The sequence below is a fragment of the Sturnira hondurensis genome, unplaced genomic scaffold, assembly GCF_014824575.4.
Source record: "Sturnira hondurensis isolate 20B ecotype Veracruz unplaced genomic scaffold, ASM1482457v3 Scaffold0015596, whole genome shotgun sequence".
NCBI classification, from domain to species: domain Eukaryota; kingdom Metazoa; phylum Chordata; class Mammalia; order Chiroptera; family Phyllostomidae; genus Sturnira; species Sturnira hondurensis.
Genome location: NW_028088227.1, coordinates 17,422,860 through 17,450,821, shown reverse-complemented (window position 1 = coordinate 17,450,821; position 27,962 = coordinate 17,422,860). Strand labels below are relative to the sequence as shown.

At 34.8% G+C, this 27,962-nt stretch overlaps 1 protein-coding gene across 3 annotated transcripts in view; it reads right to left on the bottom strand.

Moving 5' to 3' along the window:
- Positions 1–7: 7 nt before the first annotated feature.
- KPNA5 (karyopherin subunit alpha 5) overlaps positions 8–27,962 on the bottom strand; it is a 52,608-nt gene continuing 24,653 nt past the window's right edge. For 2 of the 3 annotated variants that reach the window (XM_037065105.1, XM_037065104.1), the window contains 6 exons: positions 24,498–24,661; positions 22,410–22,488; positions 17,825–17,950; positions 10,657–10,784; positions 7,885–8,063; positions 8–3,396 (listed from right to left, as the gene is read on the bottom strand). In XM_037065105.1, coding sequence (XP_036921000.1) covers positions 3,209–3,396; positions 7,885–8,063; positions 10,657–10,784; positions 17,825–17,950; positions 22,410–22,488; positions 24,498–24,661 — 864 coding nt within the window. In that variant the 3' untranslated portion in view covers positions 8–3,208. The remainder of the gene's footprint in view (positions 3,397–7,884; positions 8,064–10,656; positions 10,785–17,824; positions 17,951–22,409; positions 22,489–24,497; positions 24,662–27,962) is intronic. The other variant, XM_037065107.1, reaches the window with a different exon arrangement.

The window sequence follows — 27,962 nt, the reverse complement described above, 5'->3', positions numbered from 1 at the left end:
ACATATATAAATGCAACTGTAAAATAGTACTTTATTATTTTCAATAGAGTGCTGTAACATTTCATAATATTGCATACTGTTCAAATGTTGGTTTATACAGTTAGGCAACAATATCCCCCTATCCTACTCCCCAACCAGAACTTCAAGATACATTATCCTTTTAGAGCCCTATCATGTCTTCCTATATGTCACATTAAATAAAACAGTAGTTCTGTGAACGAAAATGAGTAAAGGTTAACAATACTTAAATTTCAGTTTCACAAAGTAGCTGATAGATTGCTGAATTAGAAGAGCAACACAAAGCCATTAAGACTTTGCATTATAGTTACTTTTTCCACAATGCTCCTTAAGAGAAGAAAAATATGAAGGCAAAGGTAATGCTGCTTTTAGTCTTTTATCAAACAAATCAAGCTTTAACTGCAAATAAGTTTTACAGTTTCCAAATAATATGCTCTTTCTATGCCAGCAAATTTTATTACTTTTTATTTTTTGCTTTCTTGTTCTGATGATACCAGTAATGAATAAAATAACATTAAGAATTAAGTCCTAGGAACACCTTTCAAAGTAAAACTTACAGATAAAAAAGTTACAAATATAAAACAAGCACATTGCATAGAGTAACTAGTAAAAAATTCAAATTCAGACAAAACAAAGTTTGTGTAATTAAATGTAAAGGACTCTCAAGTATTTTCTTTATTTCTGCATTAATGTTAATGTTACACGTGTTCCCCTTTACATGTTTTAATTTTTTGGCACAATTTCTTTCAGATTTAAATATAATGAATATTAGGAAAGCAAGTTAAAAACATTTCCCCCCCCATAAGGATCAGTGAAGATTAATAAAAAAAACATTTTGGAGCATTTTAAATAGTACATTTGGAAGTAGTCATATGGAAAAAAATTTAAGAACAAAATATTAGTCTTGTTTCAATAATCACCACACCAACAGCTGGTCCCAACTATTATTGTCTCTTGAATTTAAATCTAATCAAATTAATTAACAGATCCAAGTAACAGATCCATGAAATTACATATAATTTTGTATTTGACTGCTTAAAATATGGTCACAGCTATACTCAGAGATATAATTTTTATTTTATTGGCAAAAATTTAGAAATCGTCTCCTCACAGATCATTCCATACATGTGTGTGTGCACAAACCTATATATTATTTTTTCTTCTGTAAGAACTATTTGTTCAAAAGACGTGGCTTAGAGATTTGTTAATGTGACCACAGGGTCCTCAAAAGTAGGCACAGCTGGCTAGTTTATGAATTATGCTGCATTATTAAGTTCAAGTGAATAGAAAGAGTGAAATACCCTGTCACCTTCTACTTAAAATCATCTATACCACAAAAAAGTGTTTATCTGATAAATTCACTATCAGTTTGCTGACCTTTAATATAATCACCCTGTTCTTTTGAACATACATAATGCAAAAGGAACCTTTTATACTAAACTTCATAATTTTTACTACAATAAAAAGGGCACAGATACAATCCTCTACTTACTATAAAAGAGTTTGGCAGATACAGTCAGCATTATGGACGCCAGTTAAACCTGTATTTTATAGCTGTAGGTGTTAGTGTCTTGCCAAAAGCTTGGTTTTGTGATATATAATTTACAAAGTGTCATACTATTTAAAAGTACTCATATATACATTTTCTTGTAACACACCTCTGATTTCCAGTGGAAACATTATAAATGCTATCATAAATGAAATCTTTCTTTACAGAATAGACTATGAATCATATCAAAACTGTTTTAGTTTCCATCTTAAAAGAGTTGTAAACTAATTTTTAAATAAGTATTTTAGTTATACAATTGGAATTGTAAATAACCTGAATACAACTATAAATGAAAAGACAGAGTTCAACAGTAGTTTCTGCTTAGAAAACTCTACCAAGTATACTACTGTGAGAATAACAGACACATACATATATATGTATCCATAAATAAATACATATGTAATTTTCCTATTGAAACTTTTTTAAAAGTTTGTTTGAAGAGGTTTTGCCTTTAATACATAAAACACATACATTATATTGACCAATCTGATACAAATGTAATTTAATGCACTGATTGATAACAAACAGCAGAATGAGCCTCTGAGTATTACAGAAAAAATCCTAAAATCCTTTCAACCAAATGAAAGAATTCTTAGCAATTTTCATTAATATCATCTTTTAGTGTCCAAACATTAAGTATATTTAATAAACTTTAGCACTTATCAAGGTGACTTCTTTGGGACAATTTTGCCATTCAAGTACCTAAATTCATTACTAAAAAGAAAAAGAAACTTCAATTACTGCTCTGAAAAACCAGAGAAAGAATTATAGTATTATTTTTGCTATGCAGCATTACTTTAGATTCATGATAGCATCCCTTAAAATGATGCTTTTTAAAACAAAGAGTGAAAAATTATAAAACACTATTTCAAAAATGGTAGCACATTTGGTCAAATTACAAAATATACTAATATAATAGCATTTATACATGTTAAAAACATAAATATTTAATGTTGTATAATAGTTTTAATGTGTTCAACATGAAGAATGACTTCTCTCTTCACAATTGCCACATTTTAATTGATTATCAGTTCAATATTTCTTCTGTTTCATAAGTAAATTTTATAGTTTTTGTTATAATTTTTTTGCAAAGTATAACCTACAGCACAGTGATTTATAATTTAAGGTAATAGATTATTTTCACACCTAATTTAGCTTTTACACTATTCAATGCTTCTGAAGCTTTTTTTTGTTTTGTTTTTGCTTCAGATAGAGGTAGATTTAGTAGAGATTGGGCCCATCAGACTTACTGCCAAAATACAGTTATAAAAATCTGTACTGCTGATTTGCAGTTTCCAAGAATGCTAGAAAAAATTCAGAACCATATGTAATACTTTACCAAAGTTCTCCTTTTCAAGCTTAAGTTAATAAATAATATCACAATGTACTTAAGTATTCATAAATAGGTTAAGAAATAGATAAAACAATAAAGACATAAATACAGGCACATCAAAATAAAAATCAAAACTATACTGAGAGATTGCAGCTGAATGGAAACTTTCGCTTTGCTTTTAAAAGTGCATGAACTTCTTTCTTTTCTGTTCTACATAAAAGCACATCGAACATTCCTACTGACATGGTAACAAAGAGGCAATATCTAAAACTACCCTTATTAGCCATTAATTTTTTTCCTCCACAAAGTCAAAGTTGAAACCCTTCCATGGGTGCTTCTTGCTGCTGAAATACAAACTGTTGTTGGTTTTCATCCACCTGAGGTACAACGCTGGGGTCATCATCTTCTACACCAAAGTAATGTTCAATCAGATCAAAAGCCTTTTGGTAAATTTCTTGATTTTCATGGCTTTGCAGAAATTCAATTTTATCTAGACCTATTATTCAAAACATACATATAAAAATTGTTACTCAAGTTTCAACATGTATTTAAATCAAAATAATGAATTAACAGCATCCATGGGTGCACTGGCAAAGGGACTGTTATTTTTGTCCAATTTTTGCACACACTGTAGCTAACACCGATGTCTTTTACTTCAGAAATGAGCCTACGGGACAGTCTGGTAAGAGGAAGTAAAGTAGCACAGGCCTGGAAGTAGGAAGATCACAGACTTAACTGTGTGATTTTACCCAAATAAGTCTGGTTCCTCTACAGGTCTCAATTTTATTTTTTATTACTTTCTCCCCCTAATGGCCCAAGCATTTTATTTTTTTAACATTTTTATTTGAATTTAATATTTCATTCTACTACTATTGATATTTTGCTTTGTTTTTATTTACTTATTTTTCTTTTTAAATATGCTTTACTATTTTTGCTGTTAGAGTTGTCATAGTTTTTCCCACTCTTCCCATCTCCAAGCAGCAGCCCCACCACTTCCAGCAATCCCTACACCATAAAGGGCAGTTTTAGATTGACTCCACAGGTCCTTCCTAGAGTCATTAAAAAGCACAAAAAGGGAAAGCAACAAAACAAAAATGAATGGAAAAAGTAAAATGTGTGTAAACTGACACACATATTCTCTTATATACGAGCCAGAGAATATCGATATATAGTAAGTGAGTACTATTTGCAAGTCCAATACAGCTACTGTATAATTTACAAAAAGTACAACTTACAAACTAAACTGAAAAAGCCCACTTTGATAGGAGAATATATAGCTCACAAGAAAAAAAATCTACACCTAAGTCTGGGTGATGCTGAAAATAGTTTTCATTTAATTAGAGATAATCTTCTTTAATTATATTATTGCAGAATACAAAGAATTAGCAAAGTAGTAATACCTATGTATAATCATAGAACAGCCCAAACTCTACTATAACTTGAAGTTAAAATAATGACTATAGTAAGGAAATATTCTTAAATTTTTATTTAAGAAAAGTGACATTTATGTAGAATAATGACATTATATAATTGTGAAATAAAGACAAAGTAATATCCCAGGCTTGGTTTAAGAGTCATAAATAAAAGCTTGAATCAACCATACAATGAGACTTAAGTCAGAAGTGAATATGTAATAGAAATATATTAAAAGGAAAAACTCAATTTAGATTCATGCCTTATCCTAAAATAGTTTCATTTGAGTTAAGGTCAATGGTTTAAGAATCTAATTAGAAATATCTACCCAATAAAACAGAATTCATCAAATCTCTGTAGGGGCTATGACTTAGTAAATTTTGAAGGATTAAAAGATTACACTAACTCATTTATTAAACATTAATAAATATGGTTTAGCTTATTAAAATAAAAAGGTATAAAAAGGGAGAAAAGTCACATTAAAAAACTAAAATAAAATCAGTTTAAATTTTTATAAAATAAGAAATTGAACTAAGTGTAATAAACACGCAATTCAAATGAGGAAATACACTCATACATGGAAAATACACACTACCTTCTACATGAAATAAACCAAGAGATACATAAAAGTAATTTGGTGATACCATATTATATCTGCTAAATCAGCAAACTCAACAAGAGATTATAGAGCAGATTTATACAATGCCAGTGACACTGTTAAGTAGCATGACTTTGGAAAGTAAAATGAGAAAACACACCAAAAGCTTAAAAAGAAGTCTGTGCCTAAAATTCAGCAATAGTATTTCTAAAAATTTACACCAACATATTCTTTCAACAGAAAAATATATTCTGAAAGATGCTTATTTTAGCATATGTAAAGTGGTAAAGAAAGTGGAAACAAACCAGTGACCAACTATAAAAATATGGCTAAAACTGCGCTCAACGTAGCTGAAGTGACCTGCAGTCTTCACTCAGCATTATGTGGCTATTGAAAGTTAACAAATACCAGGTAAAAATATAAAATTTCTCCAAAATGTTAAAAGGTAGAACACAGATCTATTGTGCACTGCAGTTATATCAATATAAAGTATTTGTGCATAAGGACAAAGCAAAAAGGAAGTGAAATAATGAAAAGCAATTGCTATGGTAATAAATTAAGGATAATAAAAATATTTTTAAAAATATTATACTGCTTTTACACACACACATTTCTATGGAACTGGAGGGGGAAACTGCCTATAGAAAATAATTAAGCAATGACTAACTCTCAACAAAGTGGGTATAGAGGAAATGTACCTAAAAATAATGAAGGCCATCTATGACAAGCCCATAGCTAACATCATCTCAACAATGGAAAGCTGAAAGCTTTTCCTCAAGAGCAGGAACAAGCCAAGGGTTTCCATTCTTACCACTTTAATTCAACATAGTATTGGAAATCCTAGCCAGAGCAATTAGGCAATAACGAGAAATAAAAGGATCCAACTGAGAAAAGCAGCAAAATAGTATTTGCAGATTACTTGATATTTTACATAGAAAATCCTAAAGATGCCACCAAAATAATACTGCTAGAAATAATCAATGAATTCAGTTAAGTTTCAGGATATGAAATCAATATGCAAAAATCTGTTGTGTTTCTGTACACTAATAAACTATTAAAAAATAAATTATGAAAATAATACCTTTTATAATTGCATCCAAAGAAATCTAGGAATAATAAATTTAACCAACAAAGTGAAAGACTTGTTCACTGAAAACTATAATAAAAATAACTGAAAGATGCAAATAAATGGAAATATATTTGGGGCTCATGGATTGGAAGAATTAATATTGTTAGAATAGCCATAGTACCTAAAGCAATTTACAAATTCAGTGGAATCCCTATAAAAATTCCAAAGGTACTTTCCACAGAATAGAACAAACAATCCTAAAATTTGTATGAAACCCCAAAAGATCTTGACTACCAAAGCAATCTTGATAAAAAAGAGCATAGCCCTGATTTCAAACTATATTACAAAGCTATAATAATCAACAGTATGGTACCAGCATAAAAACAAACCAATGGAACTGGACAGAGAGCCCCAAAATAAACCCACACATATATGGTAAATCGATTTACAACACGTCAAGAATAAGTCAAGAATACACAATGGGGGGTGGGGAGAATAGTATCTTCAATAAATGGTGCTGGGAAAACTGGACAGCCACATGCAAAAAATGAAACTGGATCACTACTTTTCACTATACAGAAAAATTAACTCTAAATTGGCTAAAGACTTGAACATAAGACTTGAAACCATAAGAAAACATAGGTGACAAGCTTGACATTGGCCTTGGCAATGATTTTTTTGTATTTGATACCATAGGCAAATGCATCAAAGGCAAAAATAAACAAGTAGAACTATATCAAACTAAAAAGCTTCTGCACAACAAAGGAAACCATCAACAAAATAAAAAGGCGACCTATGGAATAGGAGAAAATACTTGCTAATCATATACCTGAGAAGGGATTAATATCCACAGTACACAAAGAATTCATAAAAATTAACAGCAATAAAACAACAATTGAAAAATGGACAGATGAGCTGAAAAGACATTTATCCAAAGAAAACATACAGGTACATGTCCAACAGGGACACGAAAATGTGCTCAACATCACTAATCATCAGGGAAATACAAATCAAACACAGTGAGATACCACCTCACACATTAGAATAACTATTATCAAAAAGACAAGAGATAAGTGTTGGTAAGGACATGAATAAAAGGGGGAACCCTGTTCACCGTTGGTAAGAATGCAAGCTGATGCAGCCACTATGGCAAACAGTATAAAGTTTCCTCAAAACATTAAAAATAGAACTATCATAAGATCCAGCAATTTCACTCCTGGGAATTTATCTGAAAAAAAACAAAAATACCCAAAAAGATATATCCATCCCCATGTTCAGTACAGCATTATTTACAAAGCCAAGGCATGGAAGCAACTTAAGTGTCCATGAATGGATGAATGAAAAAATGTGATGTATTATACACATGGGATATTATTCAGCCATAAAAAAAGATCTTGTCACAATATAGGTGGACCATGAGTGTTATGCTAAGTTAAAAAAATCAGATAGACAAAGATAAATACTTTCTTACCTATGTGGAATCTGAAAAGAACACACACCCACAAAAAGAGGTTACAGATACAGAGAACAGACTGTTGTCAGAGGCAGTGGATGGAGGGTAAATGAAATGGGTGAAAGGGGCCAAAAGGCACAAACTTCCAGTTATAAATGAATAAGTCATAAGATATAATATGCAGAATGGGAACTATAGTTAACAACACTGTGCATTTTAAAGTTGTTAAGAGAGTGAATCTTAAAAGTTCTCATCACAAGAAAAAACAACTTGTTATAACCATGTATAGTGACAGATGTTAACTAGACTTAACTGTGGCGATCATTTCACACTGTATACAAACACTGAGTCATGCTGTACACATCTGAAGCCAGTGTAATGTTGTATGTCAATTATACCTTAATTTCAAAGACAATTTACTGTAATTATAAATTTTTAACTGACTGCTTACCATATGCTTCTTCAATGAGAGCACAGTATGGATTAATACCCATCCCATTCTGCTTACATTCTTGTTCTCCAAGACGTAAAATATTTTCAAGTCCATTTAAAGCCACTTGGACTATTTTAGAGTCCATAACAGTCAATAGGTCACAAAGTGGTCTAATGCAGCCTAAGGCCACCAAATACCTTTAGAGTAATTTAAAAAAAAAGTGGAGAAAGAAATAACATTGAAAAAGACTTAAATATTGTTTAAAGTGATGACATGAAAATATTCTTCAGTGAAATGCTACACAAATAATTAAGAAAAGTATTCCTGTCTACTTAAACATTAAAAACAATTAAATATTCACTTACATAGAAACCTAAAAACACTTTTACTCTATTATTCTAATAATTTAACATAATTAGCAATAAGTGGTATTACAAAAGTTATAAAAACATACATGCAAGGCATGCAAGCGAATTGGTATTTGGGCCTATTTTTTCATGGCGTGTCAACACTAAGTGGGTTAGAGGTCTTTTTGTTTGTTTTTAAGGGTTAGCCTATGTACACACATAAGGGTCACATGGGGGGGCGGTTAACTAAAAATGGAAAGGAGGGACATCCAAATCAAGCTTCAGAAAATTTTCCACAAAAATAATTGGAGGTAATGTCCCAAAATATATGTTCTGTTTCAGAAGCATAGAAGGCTTCCAGAAACAAAACAGGCCATGTTGTGAATAATTTTAATAAACAATATTCACTATAATTAATCATGTTCATAAATGCTATGTTCTTTTCTAATTCTTATTAGCTCTTTTTTCCATTCCCTATAATGTAAGTTAAGTAACTGATTTGTTCACTTGGCAAAAAGTCATTAGGCATAAATGTAAAAAAAAAGAAAACAATATATGCTCTGAAGTCAATCTGCATGGCTTCAAATCCCATTTTCACTCCGTATGTGTGACTCTGACTAACTGCTCTGTGCCTGATTCCTATCTTAAAATAGGGGTAATAACAGTACCAAACTTAGAGCATTGCTGTGAAAATACAGCAGACATTCAATAAGTTAGTTTCCATCCCTTAAAAAAAGTGTACATACCTTTACTGGAGCACTCACTTGCCATATATTATAACTAATCAAACTGAATAACGATCTCATGGAGTTATGAAGTTAAAGGAAATAAAAGACATGAAAGTACCTGATGCACTACTGGTGCTCAATAACTGAAAAGATTTAACACAACTGGCAACATGAGACATGCAACAATATTACTGGTATGCATGCAAAACTTAATCTGAGATCAACAGACCTCATCCTATATATGTAGACTTCATGAAATGGTGAAAATGGTTAGAAAAGTAATAATCTCAGTTTAGGTACTTGATTCACACTAATAAACTTAAGGAATAATATATGGAATAGACATAATGATGAAAATAAATTGAAAAAAATACAACTGTTTGTAGGTGAACAAACAAACCTTGGAGTCCCAAAGCACATAAAAGTAACAGTAGCATAAAAAAACACACGCTAGAGCAAAGGAAAGAGCTTGTTTTATTACTGCTTGTATTCATGACACAAATGAAATGAAAATATTAGTTAAAGCAAAGAAGTGAAATGGAAAATAAAAAGCAGAGAAAGATATCATTAACATATGGAGATATGAATCTGAAGAGCAAGATAATAGTACAAAGAAAGGCAATAATAAACAGTGATCTTACAATAGGTAGATTTCAAAATCCTATGAGTTATAAAATACCATTGGAGCCTGACTTTTTCTTTTACAAATTAAGAAACAAATACAATATTCATTAGAAAATACTTCCTAAATAGTCACTTCAAAAGCTTAAAGTCCTGAGTTTCATGGAAGGGTCCTCAGAACAAGAAGATTCTGTAGGAAGTCAGGCTTTTATAGAAGTACAAAGTGGAACTTTGCTACGAAGGAGGGGAAAAAAGCAAAAGCACAAGTTGAAAAGAGACTTAAAAAGCAATACTGATGATAAAAATTATGATTATTACAAATAACAATAGCAGCTAATCTTAGCATAGATGTTGTTTAGTCACCATGCTAAGCACTTTACATGTATGAATTGCATTTAGTTGTCAAGATGCTACTATAAAGTACCATCCATTATTGAATCCATTTAAAAAAGGAATAAACTGTGGATTAGGGGGGTTAAATGACCTTGTCAAGGTCACACAACTTCTACTCAAGGAACAGGATTGGGAGGGAGACTAATTTCAAAATCCATCTACCCACTATTTGTGTTGTTAGAAAAAAAAAGGCAAACAATAAAAGGGCTGGACTCAAAAAGTTATTATAAAAATAGCAGTAACAGTCAATCTACAGGTAAGGATAACGGTGATTAGAAGAGCATTATAATAAAAACAACTGTGTATTTCAATTTTATTTTATATAAATAGATATTCAAACTTATTAGTCATTTCTATACAATAAAGTTAAATGTATATGATTTTTATGATGTAAGAAATATTTAATGCCTGTAACAGTATTTATTTCAAATTGACATAGACTATTCTCTTTCAGATTTTTAATTTCTGATTTCATAGTCTGCCAAGGAGAATGATGTTAATCATATTTAAATGAAAAAAAAATAAAGCACTCTACACAAGTAATGTAACTGATATAACAAATGCTATCACTTCACATGAAACATGCTTATTAAATGGACAGAAATAACATTTTAGTGTTATCAACAAATAAAAAGTATGTATTATTTCAAGCTTGTAAACATCCCATTTACATTAAAATTTTTTTAAAATCTGTATCACACCTTATTTGTTCTGGAGTGCCTCCTGATGTTGCATTAGTTATAGCCCAAGCTGCTTCTTTTCTGGTACGAAACTCTGCTTTCTGAAGAATCTCAATCAAAATGGGAAAAATATTTGCATCTATAACAGCCTGAAGAGGAAAAATGATATAGCAAAATCAATGCAAATACAGATTTAAATATATTAGTAAGTAGAAGAATCTTGAAACTGAATGGCTTTAAAATGTCAGGCTTGCCCTGGCTGGTATGGCTCAGTGGACTGAGTGCTGATCTGTGAATCACAGGGTTGCCAGTTTGATTCCCAGTCAGGGCACATGCCTGGGTTGCAGGCAAGGTCCCCAGTAGGGGGCATGCATAAGCCAACCACACATTGGTGTTTCTCTCCTTCTCCTTTCCTTCCCTTTTCTCTAAAAATAAATAAATAAATATAAAGTCTTTTAAAAAATAAGGCTTTTTGGAAATACTAGTTCTCATCTTTCAACATTCACATACTTCCCTTTTAATACTGGAGAATACACTGGAATATAAATTTTAAAGATGATAATACATTAAGCAGAATATTGATCAAGTAATTATTGACTCAAGGAACTTGATAGGCCCCTAATATGTTTTTAGATCATTGCCTTTTTAAAAACTAAATCAATCTCTTTTGTTTTTATTTATTTTTTCCCTTGCCATTTAGTCCCCTTACACGGCCCTCCCCACAGCAATCACCACACTGTCATCCATGTTCATGAGTCCTTTTTCCTTTTTGCTCAATCCCTCCATCCTCTACCTTCCTCTCTACAGATAGCTATCATCTAGCTATCTGTTGTTTTTTTTGTTGGTTCAATCTGTTCATTAGATTCTACATGAGTGAGATCATATGGTATTTTTCTTTCTGACTGGCTTACTTCACTCAGCATAATGTTTTCCAGGTCCATCCATACTGTCACGAAGGTAAATTTTTTCCTTTTTACAGCTGAGTAGTATTCCATTGTGTAAATGTCCCATAGTTGTTTTATCCACTCATCTGCTGACGTACTCTTGCGCTGCTTCCATATATTACTGACACGTTATTTAAATATCTTATGTAAATAACAGTGCTATGAACATAGGGGTGCTTATGTTCTTTAAAATTAGTGTTCTGGGTTCCTTCAGATATATTCCCATGAGTGAGATTGCTGGGTAAAAAGGCAGATCCATTTTTAGGTTTTTTCAGCTCTCTCCATACTGCTTTCCAGTGACAACAACTGTCTNTCCATCCATACTGTCACGAAGGTAAATTTTTTCCTTTTTACAGCTGAGTAGTATTCCATTGTGTAAATGTCCCATAGTTGTTTTATCCACTCATCTGCTGACGTACTCTTGCACTGCTTCCATATATTACTGACACGTTATTTAAATATCTTATGTAAATAACAGTGCTACGAACATAGGGGTGCTTATGTTCTTTAAAATTAGTGTTCTGGGTTCCTTCAGATATATTCCCACGAGTGAGATTGCTGGGTAAAAAGGCAGATCCATTTTTAGTTTTTTTCAGCTCTCTCCATACTGCTTTCCAGTGACAACAACTGTCTGCATTCTCACCAACAGTGCAAAAGAGTTCCCTTTTCTCCACATCCTCACCAACATTTGTTTGTAGATTTGTTGATAGCTATTCTAACAGGTGTGAGATGATATCTCATTGTGGTTTTAATTGGCATTTCTCTGATGATTAGTGACACGGAACATCTTTTCATATGTCTATTGGCCGTATCTATGTCCTCTTTGGAGAAGTATCAATTCAGGTCCTTTGCCCATTTTTTAATTTGGTTGTTTTGGTGTTTAGTTTTGCAAGTTCTTTATAAAATTTTGAATGTTAACCCTTATGAGAGGTATCAGTGAATATGCTCTCCCATTCTGTGGGTTGATTTCTATTTTGTTGATGTTTTCCTTTTCTGTGTACAATTTTTAGTTTGATGTAATCTCACTTGTTTTTTTGTTGCTTGTTGTTGCTTCATTTTCTTGGGAAGATATATCTGTATTGTTATGAGCAATGTGCAAGATTTTGCTGCCTGTTTTCTTCTATAATTTTTATGTTTCAGGCCTAACATTTATGCCTTTAATCCATTTTGAATTTTTCTTGTGTGTGATGTAAGCAGGTGGTCTAGTTTCATTTTTCTACATGTATCTGACCAATTTTCCGAGCACCATTTACTGAATAAACTATAGAGAGCCCATTGTATGTGCCTGCTTCCTCTTTTGAACATAAATTGACTACAAAAGCATGGGTTTATTTCTGGGCTCTCTATTCTGTTCCATTGATTTATATGTCACTTTTATGGAAATACCATGCTGTTTTGATCACTATGGCCTTATAGTATAGATTGATATTAGGTAACATGATTCCTCCAACTTAATTCTTCTTTCTGCGGACTGCAGTTGCTATACCTGGCCTTTTGTGTTTCCATATAAATTCCTAATATATTTGTTCTAGTTCTATGAAATACATCATTGGAATCTTGATAGGAATTCTATGAATCGTATCTATACATTCTATAGATTGTTTTGGATAGTATGGACATTTTAACGATGTTAATTCTTCCTATCCATTTACTTGGTATTCACTTCCACTTGTGTCGTCTTCTACTTTTTCTTCTTCAGTGCTTTATAATTTTCTAAGTACAGGTCTTTTACAGCCTTGGTTGGGTTTATTTCTAGGTATTTTGTTCTTTTTGAAGCAATTGTGAATAAGATTGTTTTCTTCATTTCACTTTATGTTAGTTCCTTATTGGCAAAAACAGATGCAACTAATTTCTGAATATTAATTTTGTATCCTCCTACTTTGCTGAATTCATTGATCAGTTCTAGTAGTTTCTTGGTGGAATTCTTGTGGTTCGCTATGTACAGTATCACACCATCTGCAAATAAAGACAGTTTCGCTTCTTCCTTCCCAATTTAGATGCCTTTTATTTCTTCTTCTTGTCTGATTGTTGTGGATAGGACTTCCAGTACTACGTTGAATAAGACAGGTGAAAGTAGGCATCCCTGTCTTGTTATCAATCTTAAGGGGAACACACGTAGTTTGTTAGTTGAGTCATATATGGCCTTTATTGAGGTTAGGTATGTTCCCTCTAACCCCATTTTGCTGAGAGTTTTTATCATAAATGGGTGCTGGCTTTTATCAAATGCTGTTTCTGCATCTATTGGTATGATCATGTGGTTTTTATCCTTCATTTATTAATGTAGTGAATCACATTTATTGATTTGCAAATGTAACAATCATGCATTTCCAAAATAAATCCCACTTGGTCATGGTGTATAACCTTCTGATGCACTGCTGTATTTGGTTTGCTAATATCTTACTGAAGATAAATTTATTAGCACCTATATTCATCAGGGGTATTGGCCTGTAATTTTCCTTCTTTATAGTGTTTTTATCTGGGTTTAGAACTAGAATAATGCTGGCCTCATAAAATGAGCTTGGAAGCCTTCCCTCTCCTTGAATTTTTTGAAATAGTTTGAGAAGGAGGTGCTTGTTTTTCACAAAATGTGAATGTTTTCACAGACCTGTTTGGTACAGGTTACTTGTAAAGCCATCCATCCCAGAGTGTTCCTTTTTTGGAACTTTTTTGAATACTGCTTCAATTTCACAGGTTGTAATCTGTCTATTCAGATTCTCTGATTCTTCCTGATTTAGTTTTGGAAGTTGGGTCTAGGAATTTATCCATTTTGTCCATGATGTCCAGTTGGTTGACATATAGTTGTTCATATTTTCTTACAATCGTTTCAATTTCTTTGGTGTCAGTTGTTATTTCTCCTCTTTCATTTCTGATTTATTTGGGGCCTCTTTTTTATTGATGAATCTGTTTAAGATTGTCAATCTTGTTTATCTTTTCAAAGAACCAGCTCTTGGATACACTGATCTTTTATATCACGTTTAAGACTCTATTTCTTTTCTTTCTGCTCTATTATTTCCTTCCTTATATTCACTTTGGGCTTTGTTGTTCTTTTTCAAGTTTCTTTAAGTGTAAAGTTAGATGTTATTAGCTTTTTCTTGTTTTTTGAGCTAAGCCTGTAATGCTCTGAATTTCCCTCTTAGGGTTGCTTTCCCAGTGTCCCACAGATTTTGGATTGTTGTGTCCTCATTTCCATTTGTTTCAAGGTATCTTTTGATTTCTTCCTTGATACTGTTGTTGACCTATTCATTATTTAAATGTTATTTAGCTTACATCTTTGCAGGTTTTTCAGTGTTTTTCCTGTGATTGATTCCTAGTTTCATAGTATTGTGGTCAGAGATGTCTGATATGTTTTTAATCTCCTTAAATTTACTGAGACTTGTTTTGTGCCCGAGCATGTGCTCTGTCCTAGAAAATACTCCATGTACACCTGAAAAGTATATTATTATTTTGGGATGAAATGTTCTGAAGATAGCAATTAAATCCATTTGATCTAGAGTGTGGTGTAAGACTGCTGTTCGTTCTGTGTTGTTCCTTGTCTGATCCTTGTGTTGTTCCTTGTTGATCTTGTCTGAAAAATCCATTCATTGAAGTCAATGGGATGTTAAAACTATGTAAATACAGACTACTACTGTATTTCTGTTTATCTCTACCTTTATGCCCATCAAGATTTGCTTCACTTATTTAGGTGCTATGTTGGGTGTGTAAATGTTTATAAGGGTTATATCCTCTTGTTGGATTGTTCCCTTTATCATTATGTAGTGTCCTTCCTCATCTCTTACTATAACCTTGGTTTTAAAGTCTATTTTGTCAGATATAAGTACTGCTACCCAAGCTTTTTTTACCTTTCCACTTGCATGAAATATCTTTCTCCACCCTTTACTTTTGGTCTGTGTGTATGTTTTGATCTGAGATGTGTCTCTTGGAGGCAGCATTTATATGGGCCTTGTTCTCTTATATATTCATCTACCCTGTTTTTGATTTGGAGCATTTATGCCATTTATATTTAAGGTAATTATTCATAGATATGTGTTTATTGACATTTCATTGTTAGACTATTTTCCTCTCTCCTTCTTCTTTTAGCATGCCCTTTAACATTCGTTGCATTACTGGTTTGGTATTAACAAACTCCTTTAGCTTTTTCTTGTCTAGGAGGGTTGTTTTTCCTTCAAATTAAATGACAGCCTTGCTGGGTAAAGTAGCCTTCATTCTAGGTCCTTTCTTTTCATCACCTTGAATATTTCACAACACTCCCTTCAGGCCTAAATTGTTTGTTGAGCAATCAGATGACAATTTACCATAATTAGTGCTCCTTTGTTATGTAACTACCTGCTTTTTCCATAGCAGCTTTTAGGATTCTCTCCTTGTCTTTAAGTCTTGCCAATTTAATTCTGGTATGTCTCAGTGTAGACTTCTTTGGGTCCAATGAAGCCTACAGTTTGGGGGATTCTCTGAGCTTCCTACTTATGTGTCTTTTCCTTCATCAGATTAATGAAGATTTTGGTCATTATTTCTTCAAATAGGTTCTCAATTCCCTGCTTGTTCTCTCTCTCCTGGTATTCACTTGATGTTCATGTATTCTCTCTCCTGGTATTTGAAACAGCTTCATGCTATTTCAAAATGTCTCTCATTTTTTTATTTTTTCTGCACTGAGTGCTTTTTTCTACCTTGTCTTCCAAACCACCGATCTGATCTTCTGCTTCATCTAACCTAGTGTTCATTCCTTCCAGTGTACCATTTATTTCAGATACTGCATTCCTTATTTCTGACTGGTCGTTTTTTTTTAATGCATTCTATGTCTTTTTTCAGGCCACTGACTCTCTGAAAAACTGCTTGCCTCCATTTCACGTAGTTCTTCTGGAGAACTGTGTTGTTCCTTCATTAGGGGTCTGTTTCTTTGTCTTTCCATTTTGGCAGCTTCTTTGTATATGTTTTTACGTATTAGGTAGATCTGCAAAGACTCCAGTGCAGACTTTTGTCAGACACTCCTTGTGTCTGACCCTGGTCAATCTATTTGGAGCTATCCACTATTCACAGCTTGTGGCTTCCTCTGCTAGGCTTGAGTGTGTACAAAAAGAGTCAGGTTGCACACCAAGGCCAGCTTTCACCAGCACCAGATCCCAGGAAGGATCAGCTGAAGTCTCAGAGTTCCCCAAGATCTACCATAGTTGTTAAACTAATCAGTTATATAGCTGTACTCAGCAGCCCATCTTAAGCTCCACGGGGTAGCACAGAGTAATTCCTTCAGGTGGGGCTATTGCTTCCCCTCAGGCTGATGCCACTTGGAGGGGGAGTACTATGCCTGAGAACAATGGCTCCTGCTGTATGGGGAACACCTCAGCACAGGGATTCTCTTGGCTGTTCCTTCAGTCCTCTCCCCAGAGCCATCAACCCCAGGTTTTCCTCAAGTGTATCCTATTCTGCCTTCCCTCTGTGAGAGCCCAGGGTAAGGAGCTGCAGACAAAATATTGTGTGTTGGCCCTTTAAGATGTTCTCTGTTTCTCCAGCCATCTCTTCCTGGTGAACAGAAACCCCACTGATTTTCACAGCTGGATATTATCTGGGTCCTTTCCAGCTCTGGTGATGTAGGCCAGTGAGCCCAGCTTGGGGTTTAGACTCCACACCGCTCTGGGGAAATCCCTGGGCACTGAAATATCTCCGGCACTTCAGCTGCCACCTGTGGAGCCCAGCCAGCCTTCTCACGCCTCCTCAACACTCCCTACCAGTCCCATTGTAGTGATGTGGCTTCTTCCATCTGTCTGTGGTTATAAGGTTTGTCTCCAGCTAGTGTTCAGTTGGTTATTCTGGTTGATTTCTCTACAATTTAATTGTTATTTCAGATTGGTCCTGGGAGGGGATTAGTATAGCTTCCACTTACTTCTCTGCCATCTTGGTTCAGCCAAACTAATCCACCACAGGGCTCAGCAAGATGCAGCTGATCCAGAGGTATCCATGCTTCACCTTAACCAACCTCTTTTTAAGATTAACAAATGTTTATGTGTCCAGCACTGTGACAGACAATTTTATACATATATCTGCTATTCCAATGATATATTTATATAACTGCTATTCCTCATTAGAAATGTATAATAGCTTTAGAAAAAAAGGCTATGTTCTTTAAAATACTTTTTAAGAATCTTTTAATAATCTTTTTCAGTAATTCACTAAAAAACATCACTGATAAAATGCTGACTTTTTTCCAAACTAACTTCTAAGATCTTCCTGTTTTCTCAGATCTGAAAGGTATGTACCTGAATCTGAGCTCTATTTCCAGCCGTAATATTAGATATAGTCCAGCAGGCTTCTTTTCTTATGGACTCCTTTGGGCTACTCAGTAAGTGTAAAAGACAGGGTAACGCAGAGCAATTCAAAATTACCTAAAACAAAAGTTAGAAATGAAAACAGTTTTTTAGCAAAAAAAAAAAAAAAGAGAGAGAGAGAGAGAGAGAGAAAACTAAAGTATACTAAAAATTGTTTAGAAATATAAAAACCATTCTGAAAAACTGGAATCAAGACAAGAGCTGGGGGACAGCTTTCTCCAGACAGAAAGGTGGGCAGAGGCCATTTGTACCTCTCTTAGCCCTCCCCTTGTACAGCCACAGAGTCAGGAGGCAGGTGCCATATGTGAGATTCCATCAACCTGGCTAACACTGTCTGCCCACACCAGAGATCCTGAGACTCTGCCCATCCAACTTACGGGACCACACAAAGTGTTAACCGTGACCTTTCATATGAATAGCTGGTCTTGGTTCATGCTTCACAACTTCCTAAATCCTATCAAAAAAGCAAGAGCTGGCCTCAGTAAGTCTCCAGTCCCCACAACGCTTGCCAAGTGGCCCTAGGTCTGGCACTAGGAACAGTCTTCCTAGATTCACAGTTTGGCTTTGCCTGGGAATCTCTAAGCCCAGCACAAGTAGCAGCTATCTCAGATTGCTTTATACTTCATGCAGGGTGCCCAAAGGCAGAACATAATTGGGGCCTGACATTGACCTTCATCACCCAGGAAATCCCAGAGCCTATGCACCCAGGGGACAGCTACAGACCTTGTCAGAGCTCCATCACTGTGACCCTGCATACCTCCATGGAGGGTGGAGGTTGGTGGAAAGTGGTCACAGTAAGCTCCATCACTGTGACCCCACACATTCTCCATGGAGGGTGGACATTGGTGGAAAGTGGTCACAGTAAGCTCCATTATTGTGACCCTTCACATACCTCCATGGAGGGTGGAGGTTGGTGGCAAGTGGTCATAGTAAGCTCTTGTAACTGACTGGCCTGGGTAAATCCCTCCCATTGACCTGCCAACAGTAATCACAGGTCAACTACAAGATGATGGTGTTCTCAGCCCACACAAAAGGTATACCTTGAGTACACAGCTTGCATGATAGGGAAGTCTCTGTCACTGGACCCAACAGGACACCTACATTAGGCCACACTACCAAGACAGGGAGTCACAGCAGCTCTACCTAATACACAGAAACAAACACAGGGAGGCTGCCAAAACGAGGAGATAAAGACACATAGCCCAAATGAAATAACAGATCAAAACTCCAGAAAAAGAACTAAACAAAAGGGTGATAAGCAATCTATCAAATGCAGAGTCAAAACACTGGTTATAAGAATGCTCAAGGAACTTGGTAAGGACCACAACAGCATCAAAAAGATCCTGTAAGAAAGAAAGGATTGAAATACAGAACAATTTACAGAGAAATGACAGTAGTGTGGATAAGCCAAGGATCAAACTAATGAGTTGGGACAAAACAAGCAATCAGAATAATAAGAAGAAAAAAGAATCCAAAAAAATGGGGATAGTGTAAGCAGCTTTTGGGACAATCTCAAGTATTACAACATTCACACCACTGGGGTGCCAGAAAGTAAAGACAAAGGGCAAGAAATTGGAAATGTACTTAAAAAATAATGAAACAAAACTTCCCTAATTTGGTGAAGGAAATAGATAAGCAAGCCTAGAAAGCACAGAGATCCATCCAAACAAGATGGATGCAAAGAGGATCACTCCAAGACACATGATAATTAAAATGACAAAAGTTAAAGAGAGAATCTTAAAAGTATCAAAAGAAAAGCAGTTAGTTACCTAGGGGACAGTTCCCATAAGACTGTCAGCTGATTTCTCAAAAGAAACTTTGCATGCTGGAAGGGACTGACAAGAAATATTCAAAATCATGAAAAGGAGAGACCTACAGTGAAGATTGCTCCACCCAACAAAGCTATCATTTAGAATCAAAGAGCAGATAAAGAGCTTCCAAGACAAGAAAAAAACTAAAGAAGGTCATCATCATCAAACCATTATTATATGAAATGTTAAAGGGACTCCTTTAAGAAAAAGATCAAAACTATGAACAATAAAATGGCAATAAAAAAAAACTATGGTACATTTACCCAATAGTACATGGCAGAAAGAAAGGAGCTCCTACTATTTGCAACAGCATGCATGGGACTGGAGAGCATTATGCTAAGTGAAATAAGCCAGGTGGTGAAAGACAAATACCATATGCTCTCACCTTTAAGTGGAACCTAATTAACAAAAAAACAAGTAGGCAAAACATAACCAGAGACATTGAAATTAAGAACAAACTGACAGTAACCAAAGGAGAGATGGGGGGGGATGATGGGGGGGGAAGGGTGAAGGGTTTTCAGGAAAAACTATAAAGGACACATGGACAAAACCAAGTGGGGGTGGAATCAGGGGAGGGAGGTGGGGATGGCTGAAGTGGTAGGGAGAGGTGGGGGAAAATGTCAGACAACTGTATTTGAACAACAATAAAAAAAAGATTTAAAATGTTTATATATATCGACAACTGAATCTAGAAGACAAACAAAGCAAACAAGAACAGAGACAAAACCATGGATACGGAGAGCATTTTGATGGTTGCCAAATGGAAGGGGATGTGAGAAATGGGTGAAGATGTGAGGGGATTAAGAAATACAAATAGGTAGTTACAGAATAGCCATGGGGAGATAAAGTACAGTATAGGAAATGGAGTAGCCAAAGAACTTGTATGCATGACTCAGAAAAATGAACACAGGGAAGGGGATTTTCTTGAAGGGGTGGGGGTGCTAGGGAAAGGGGAGCAGTTGGGGAAAATTGGGACAACTATAATAGCATAGTCAATGCAATATAATTTGGAAAAAATATATATATATCAAACTGTTTGAAAATACCTAATTCCATAACTGTTAAGAAATTTGAACATGAAGAGATAAGTCTATTAGTTTCATTAAAAAATTTACTGTTCCACCTTTGTAAAGAGGTATATTCTGCTTTGTTCCTTTATGTTTCTTATTCCATGGCAAGATTATGTACTTATTTTCAAAATACCCACAATGATTTAAATTAAATATATCTGGTGAAGACTGTATGAAGCAGAATATCAAAATTCTGGGGAAAACACCCTGGCTGGTGTAGCTCAGTGGATTGAGCATGGGCCTGCGAACTAAGGAATCATGGTTTGATTCCCAGTCAGGGCACATGCCTGGGATGCAGGCCAGTTCCCAGTGGGGGACACATCAGAGGCAACCACACATTGATATTTCTCTCCCTCTCTCCTTCCCTTCCCCTCTAAAGATAAATGAATAAAATCTTTAAAAAAATTCTGTGGAAAACAGTGTATGTTTTGGAAGGCATTTTCATTTCAAAAGCTGTGTTTATAAAACCATCAATTACTAAGGATCAACTGTTTAATAAGTTAGGTAGGTATCTAAACAGAACTTGTAAAGATTAAAATGGAACAAAATAATGTAGGTAAGAATAAAAGTTTTACTATATGGTGGCAAACAAAAGAGAATGTAATGTGTCCAGAATCTAAATTTCTAGAGAGACTATTCCAGATCTGACGCCAATCCTGACATCATACCTAAAAAGGTCATCTCAAAAATGAGATCTCATACACATAGTTACTTACAAACTCAGGAATGTTTCCTGGCTATCTTTCTTTTCATTCTTATAATTTAGGTCTTCAATCTACTATTAAAGGCCCTTCAATTTCTAACTCTACTACCATCCTAGTTATAATCAATCATCCTTTCACTAACAGTTTCTGTTCCAGTCAAGTTTAATGCCTCTTACACATACCTCACATGTCTGCCATATAAATCCCTTCTAGAATATTTAAATTCTCTACTTTTAAGATCTAGATTTAGTTCCAGCTCTTTTAAGGAATCTACAACAATGTCTTATTAGCACAATGATTTCTTTTTTAAACTTGTATAGCATTTACTGACCCAACAGCTCTCAGAAAACATACACTACACAGGGTAATTACTTCATTTTAATATACATTTTCTCTCCTATTGAATTATAAGTCCCTTAAGAGCCGAACTCCTACTTTGTTCAACTTCGTAATGACGTGGGTCTAGGGCAGTGCTTTTACATATCTGTATTTGAATTGGAATATGCTTACGTGCCCTGGCCTGTGTGGCTCAGCTGGTTGTAGCACAGTCCCATACCCAAAGGGCTACAGGTTTGATTACTGGTCAGGGCACATACCTAGACTGTGGTTTTGATCATAGGTCTGTATATGTACAATCCCAAACCCAGGTGCATACAATCCCTAGTCTGGGAGCTTACGGGAGAAAACCAACTGATGCTTCTCTCTCTCTCTCGCATTGATGCTTTTCTCTCTCTCCCTTCCTCTAATCTCTCTATAAAGCAATGAAAAAATGTCCTCAGGTGAGGATGAAAAAAAAAAGAATATGCTTACATTATAGATACCTATATAATTATATTAACTGTAAAATCTTGACTAAATCAAGTGGTATAAATATAACAAACTTCTTAAAGTCCTTTATGTTAATTTGTCACATTAAAATGTCTGAACTCACCTGTGTTTGAATATCATCACCAGTCACAATATTACCAACTGCTCTTAATGCAGGTGATACAACTTTATAATCATTGTGCCTAAAATAATAAAAATATTAACTTACACATTATATAAGAATTTAAAATTTACAGAAAATTTGCAAAAATAGTACCAAAAATTCTGTATACTTTTAATCCAAAGAGCCCATTCAAGTTTCACTAATTAGGCCATAATTATCTCCACAGTAAAGAATCTCATCCAGGATCATGTGTTGCACCTAGCTGTCTTGCCTTTGATTTTCATGGTCCTGACACTTTTGAAGCTCACAAGCCTGTTATCTGGTCTTGACCACTGTTTCCCCATGATTAAGACCCAATATACTCTAGCTGGAATAATACAAATGCTATAGTCCTTTCATTGCACAGAACTGAATGGTATGTGGTATCTGTTTTGCCATTTTATCATGGCATTGAATTCTGGTCATTTAATTAAGACTGTTTGTCAGATTAAGACTGTTTGTCAAATTTCTCCAATTTGACATTACTATTTCTCTCACTGTAATTCATATTTTGTGAAGAAATACTTTTAGACTATGTAAAATCCCATCTCTTTCACCAACAGTTCTAGCATCTCTTGATGTTTAGAGTCTGAATTATTAATAATTATCAGTATTGTTGCCAATGGTGATTTTCTAGTACTATCATTTCAACTACATGCTTTTCTATCTATCAGCCTATCTACTTATTTTGGTGTGGACTCACGGAGTCTTATTTTATTCAATGTTATAATATATTATTACTATAATTTATTTCAATGCTCAAATCATCCCCGGTTTGAACAGCAGGAACCCCTTCAAGAGGGCGTCTGTGTTAACATTTATCTATTCTTTTAGCACCTATTACTTTCTATGTTCATCTTATTTTTTTATCAGTCTCAGCCCTAGAATCAGCTATTTCTCCAAGAATCCTGGTTCCTATTAATGGCGAGCAGTATTTCAAAATCAAGCCCTGGGCATTTGTGTGCTCAGCTTGTAGTATAAATGTGTCACTGCTCCCAGGCCCTTTAAAGGGGAACACAAACATACACACATTTTCACTATATATTTGTTTCCAGATATATTTCTTTCATGTAGAAAGTCATAAGTTCACACTGATAACCTCTGACTCTAATTATATGTCACAAGATTTTTCTGGCCTTCCTCCTTCCCATATTTATTAATTCATTCTCTTAAAGTAAGAAATTGGCTTCTTTATCCAAATCTCTCCCTATAAACGACCAATCTTCTGATCCAGCTGGGCTGCTGTGGCACGGTGTGCTATCTCCCACCCCTGCTACAGCCTGTCGATCTGCTCTGCTGGCACCTCCTCAAGTGTGGACCCTGACCCCCCCCAGGACAAGCCTGCCCCCCTCCTCCTCCGATGATGTCCTCATGCTGGAATCCCAACCCCTATCCTACCTCTTGTTTTTGTGCCATCTACCTTGCTTGGGCTTACCTAATGGTTTTTTTTGAGAAAAGAAGAACTGGAAATAATATATTTTTAAAGAAAAAGATGAGGAAATTGTGATACCTTTTTAAAATAAGTTTTCTTGTAAGTTTTTAACTTCTAACAAAAATCTGTTCTTTATAAAAATAGTAGCAATAGTAGCTCAGCACAGAGAAACATATTATCTTTAATACAAGTGAAATACTAAACAATTTCTTACTATGTGATCTTTTATACAAATTAATTATTGCAATGAACAATTAACTAGATTACTCATTCTGTGAGAGCAGGAACTATGTCCCATATTTCAGTAACAGTATCTTGCACAACAGTCTAACAGGTAACAGGCATTCCATACATACTTCTTGAATTAAGTCCCTCTCATTCATAAATAGCTTAAAACTAATGGAATATATTAACAAAGTGATTAGTCCCAAGTTAAGGATATAAGATACAAGTTTAAGGGTCAACTTTTCAGTAGTACTGCTATTCTGCAAAGTGGGTCAGTTACTTTTCAACCCTTCCTATAGGTAGTGATTCTTGAGATGTTTATGAGGCCATTACTATAACTTGCTAAAATCACAATCAGATACCAGGAATTATTAATTATAAATTATAGTTACATCAAAAGTTCCACCAATCTTCGACAAACTCCAGAATCGATGACTGCTTGAATTTTATCATTGGGTCCATCGGATAGATAAGAAAGGGCCCAACACACATCTGCTAATACATCTGAGTCACTGCTAAACAACAATCGTGATAGGACATTTAAGCAAGGTGAAACCTGTAAGGGAAGAAAGAGCCAATGTTTAAAATTTCCCTCTATCTAAAACCAAATTCCTTTAGGAAAATATAGAAACTTGTTTTAAAACTAAAATTTAATGCTACAAAAATACTAGAGAAATTAAACATTCTACTGTTTTAAAGTTATGATCAGATATAAACATGAGACTAATTATAACCCCCATTAATCTTATACTGACTAAGATGTGATAATTTAATGTTTTTTTATAAGGAAACATGTACTTGGGATCCTCTATGTCTAAACCATACACATACACACACACACACACACACCAAAATGGCATACCAAAACTGAGAGAAGTAAAAATGTTTCCATTAAGTGTTTAATATGACATAGGTTTTTGATCCACTCATTTACTAATGGGCACCTTAGGCTGCTTCCAGTACTTGGCTATTGTAAATTATGCTGCTGGGAACACTGGGGTGCATAGGTTGTTTTGAATTAGTGTTTCAGAATTCTTAGGGTATAATACCAGCAGTGGAACTGCCAGGTCAAAAGGCAGTTCCATTTTTAGTTTTTTGAGGAAACTCCATACTGTTTTCCACAATGGCTGCACCTGTCTGTATTCCCACCAACAATGTAATAGGGTTCCTTTACCTCCACAACCTCTCCAGCACTTGTTTGTTGATTTGCTAAGTGTCCATCAGTAAATGAGTGAATCAAAAAACTATGGTACATTTACACAATGCAATACTAGGCAGCAGAAAGAAGGAAGGAGCTACTACCCTTCACAACGGCATGGATGGAACTGGAGAGCATTATGCTGAGTAAAGTAAGCCAAGTGGTAAAAGACAAATACCATATGATCTTACATAGAAGAAGAACCTAATCAACAAAACAAATAAGCAAGCAAAATACAACCACAGACATGGAAATAAAGAACAAAGTGACAGTAACCAGAGAGGAAGGGGGAGGGGTAATAGGGAAAGGGCCATCAAGGAACATGAATATCTCTTTAATACCTCCAAATATTAAAGAGCTCTGTAAAAATATAAACTCACAGTACTCTTTTCATAAAATTTTTGTTTTGAAAAGCGTTTTTCATAGAAAAAAGGTTATTTAACATGCAAGGGGTTTGTTATTGTTATTTTAAAATGAATTAATACATAGTTAAAATTCTGTTTCCATTTCTAAAATAGTAAATACTAGTATATATAAACCACATTAAGTAAAAGCAACAGGGTCCCCATACTTTTTAAGAGTGAAAAGGGGTCCTAAGATTTAAAAAATATCTTGTTCCAGGCAGAGGGAACAGTTAGAGCAAAGAAAGGGGCATGCTTAGTGACTCTGAGACAGTGAGCCAGCCAGCTGGTTGGAGCGAACTGAGAAGAAAACCAGTAGGACACGAATAAGACTGATAACAGAAGAGCTAGATGATGAAAATTCTCACAAAATATTTAACATTTTTCTTTTACTCTGAATAAAATATGGGGAGCAGGGTTCTGAACAGAGATGTAGCACTAACTAACAGTTTAACAGGATCATCCTGGCCACTACCTTGGGTATAGAAAATGATGAGTGGGCAGAAAAGAGAGATCGGTTAGGAGACCACTGCAGTGACCAAGGCCGTAGACAGATGGCAGCATGGACGATGATATCAAGGGAGGTGATACACCCATATTCCTTACTCAATACATTATTTTGATAAAATCCAAAATTACATAAAATTTACAAAAAAAGTACAATAAACACTCATAAGCTTCTCGTCTATATTCACCAGTTAACATTTTGCTATATTTGCTTTTTCCTCAGCTTCACATATACAAAAAATATGTATTTAAAAAAATTTTTACTGGCTTATTTAAGCCAATTGCAGATATTATCATGACACTTCAACCCTAAATACTTTAGCATATATGTCTTAAGAAAAATGGCATTCTTCTACATTCGTCTATCACAGTATAATTACTTTTTTCCATACTACAATTATTACATTGAGGGAATTTTATACTGGTGTAATAAAGGTAGTAATTTTTAAAAGGAACTTAGAAAAATGTGGTTTATACCACAGGTTTTATAGATAATCAATTTTATACATTTCAGTTTTGTTTAAAAGGCAACTTCTTCAAGAAAAACATACCACATCAATTTAAAAGGTTATAACCCAAATGAAAAAACTTTTAAAAAATAAGTAATTTATATAAGGTGCTTGTTATTACAAACTTTTTTTTAAAATATATTTTATTGATTATACCATTTACAGTTGTTCTATTCCCCCCCTTCAATCCCCTCCACCCACACCCTCCCTCCCCCACCATTCTCCCCCCTTAGTTTATAACCACGTGTCTCAAGTTCTTTGGATTCTATATTTCCCCCACTATTCTCGCCCTCCCCCCTATCTATTTTCTGCCTACCATCTATGCTATTCTCTGTGCCTTCTCCCCTCTTCTCCCCCTCCCACCCCCCTGTTTCTAACCCTCCATGTGTTCTTCATTTCTATGGTTCCACTCCTGATCTAGCTGTCTTCTTGGTTTGCTTTTGTTTTAGGTGTGGTTGTTAATAACTGTGTGTTTGCTGTCCTTTCACTGTTCATCTTTTTCATCTTCTTTTTCTTATATAAGTCCCTTTAGCATTTCATATAATAAGGGCTTGGTGATGATGAACTCCTTGAACTTGACCTTATCTGAGAAGCACTTTATCTGTCCTTCCATTCTAAATGAAAGTTTTGCTGGATAAAGCAATCTTGGCTGTAGGTCTTTGGATTTCATGACTTGGAATACTTCTTTCCAGCCCCTTCTTGCCTGTAAGGTCTCTTTTGAGAAATCCGCTGACAGTCTGATGGGTACTCCTTTGTAGGTGACTGTCCCCTTATCCCTTGCTGCTTCTAGGATTCTCTCCTTCATTTTGGTCTTGGCTAATGTAATTATGATGTGCCTTGGTGTGTTCCTTCTTGGGTCCAACTTCTTTGGCACTCTCTGAGCTTCCTGGATTTCCTGGAAGTCTATTTCCTTTGCCAGACTGGGGAAGTTCTCCTTTATTATTTGTTCAAATAAGTTTTCCACTCGTGGCTGTTTCTTTCCCCCTTCTGGTACCCCTATAATCCGGATGTTGGAACGTTTAAAGATGTCCTGGAGGTTCCTAAGCCTCTCCTCATTTTTTTGAATTCTCATTTCTTCATTCCTTTCTGGTGGGATGTTTTGTTCTTCCTTCTGGTCCATTCCATTGATTTGTGTCCCCGTTTCCTTTCCATCGCTATTGGTTTCCTGTGCATCTCCCTTCATTTCAATCAGTCCAGCCCTCACACGTTCCTCTAATTTGTAACTTTGTTCCTCTAATTTGT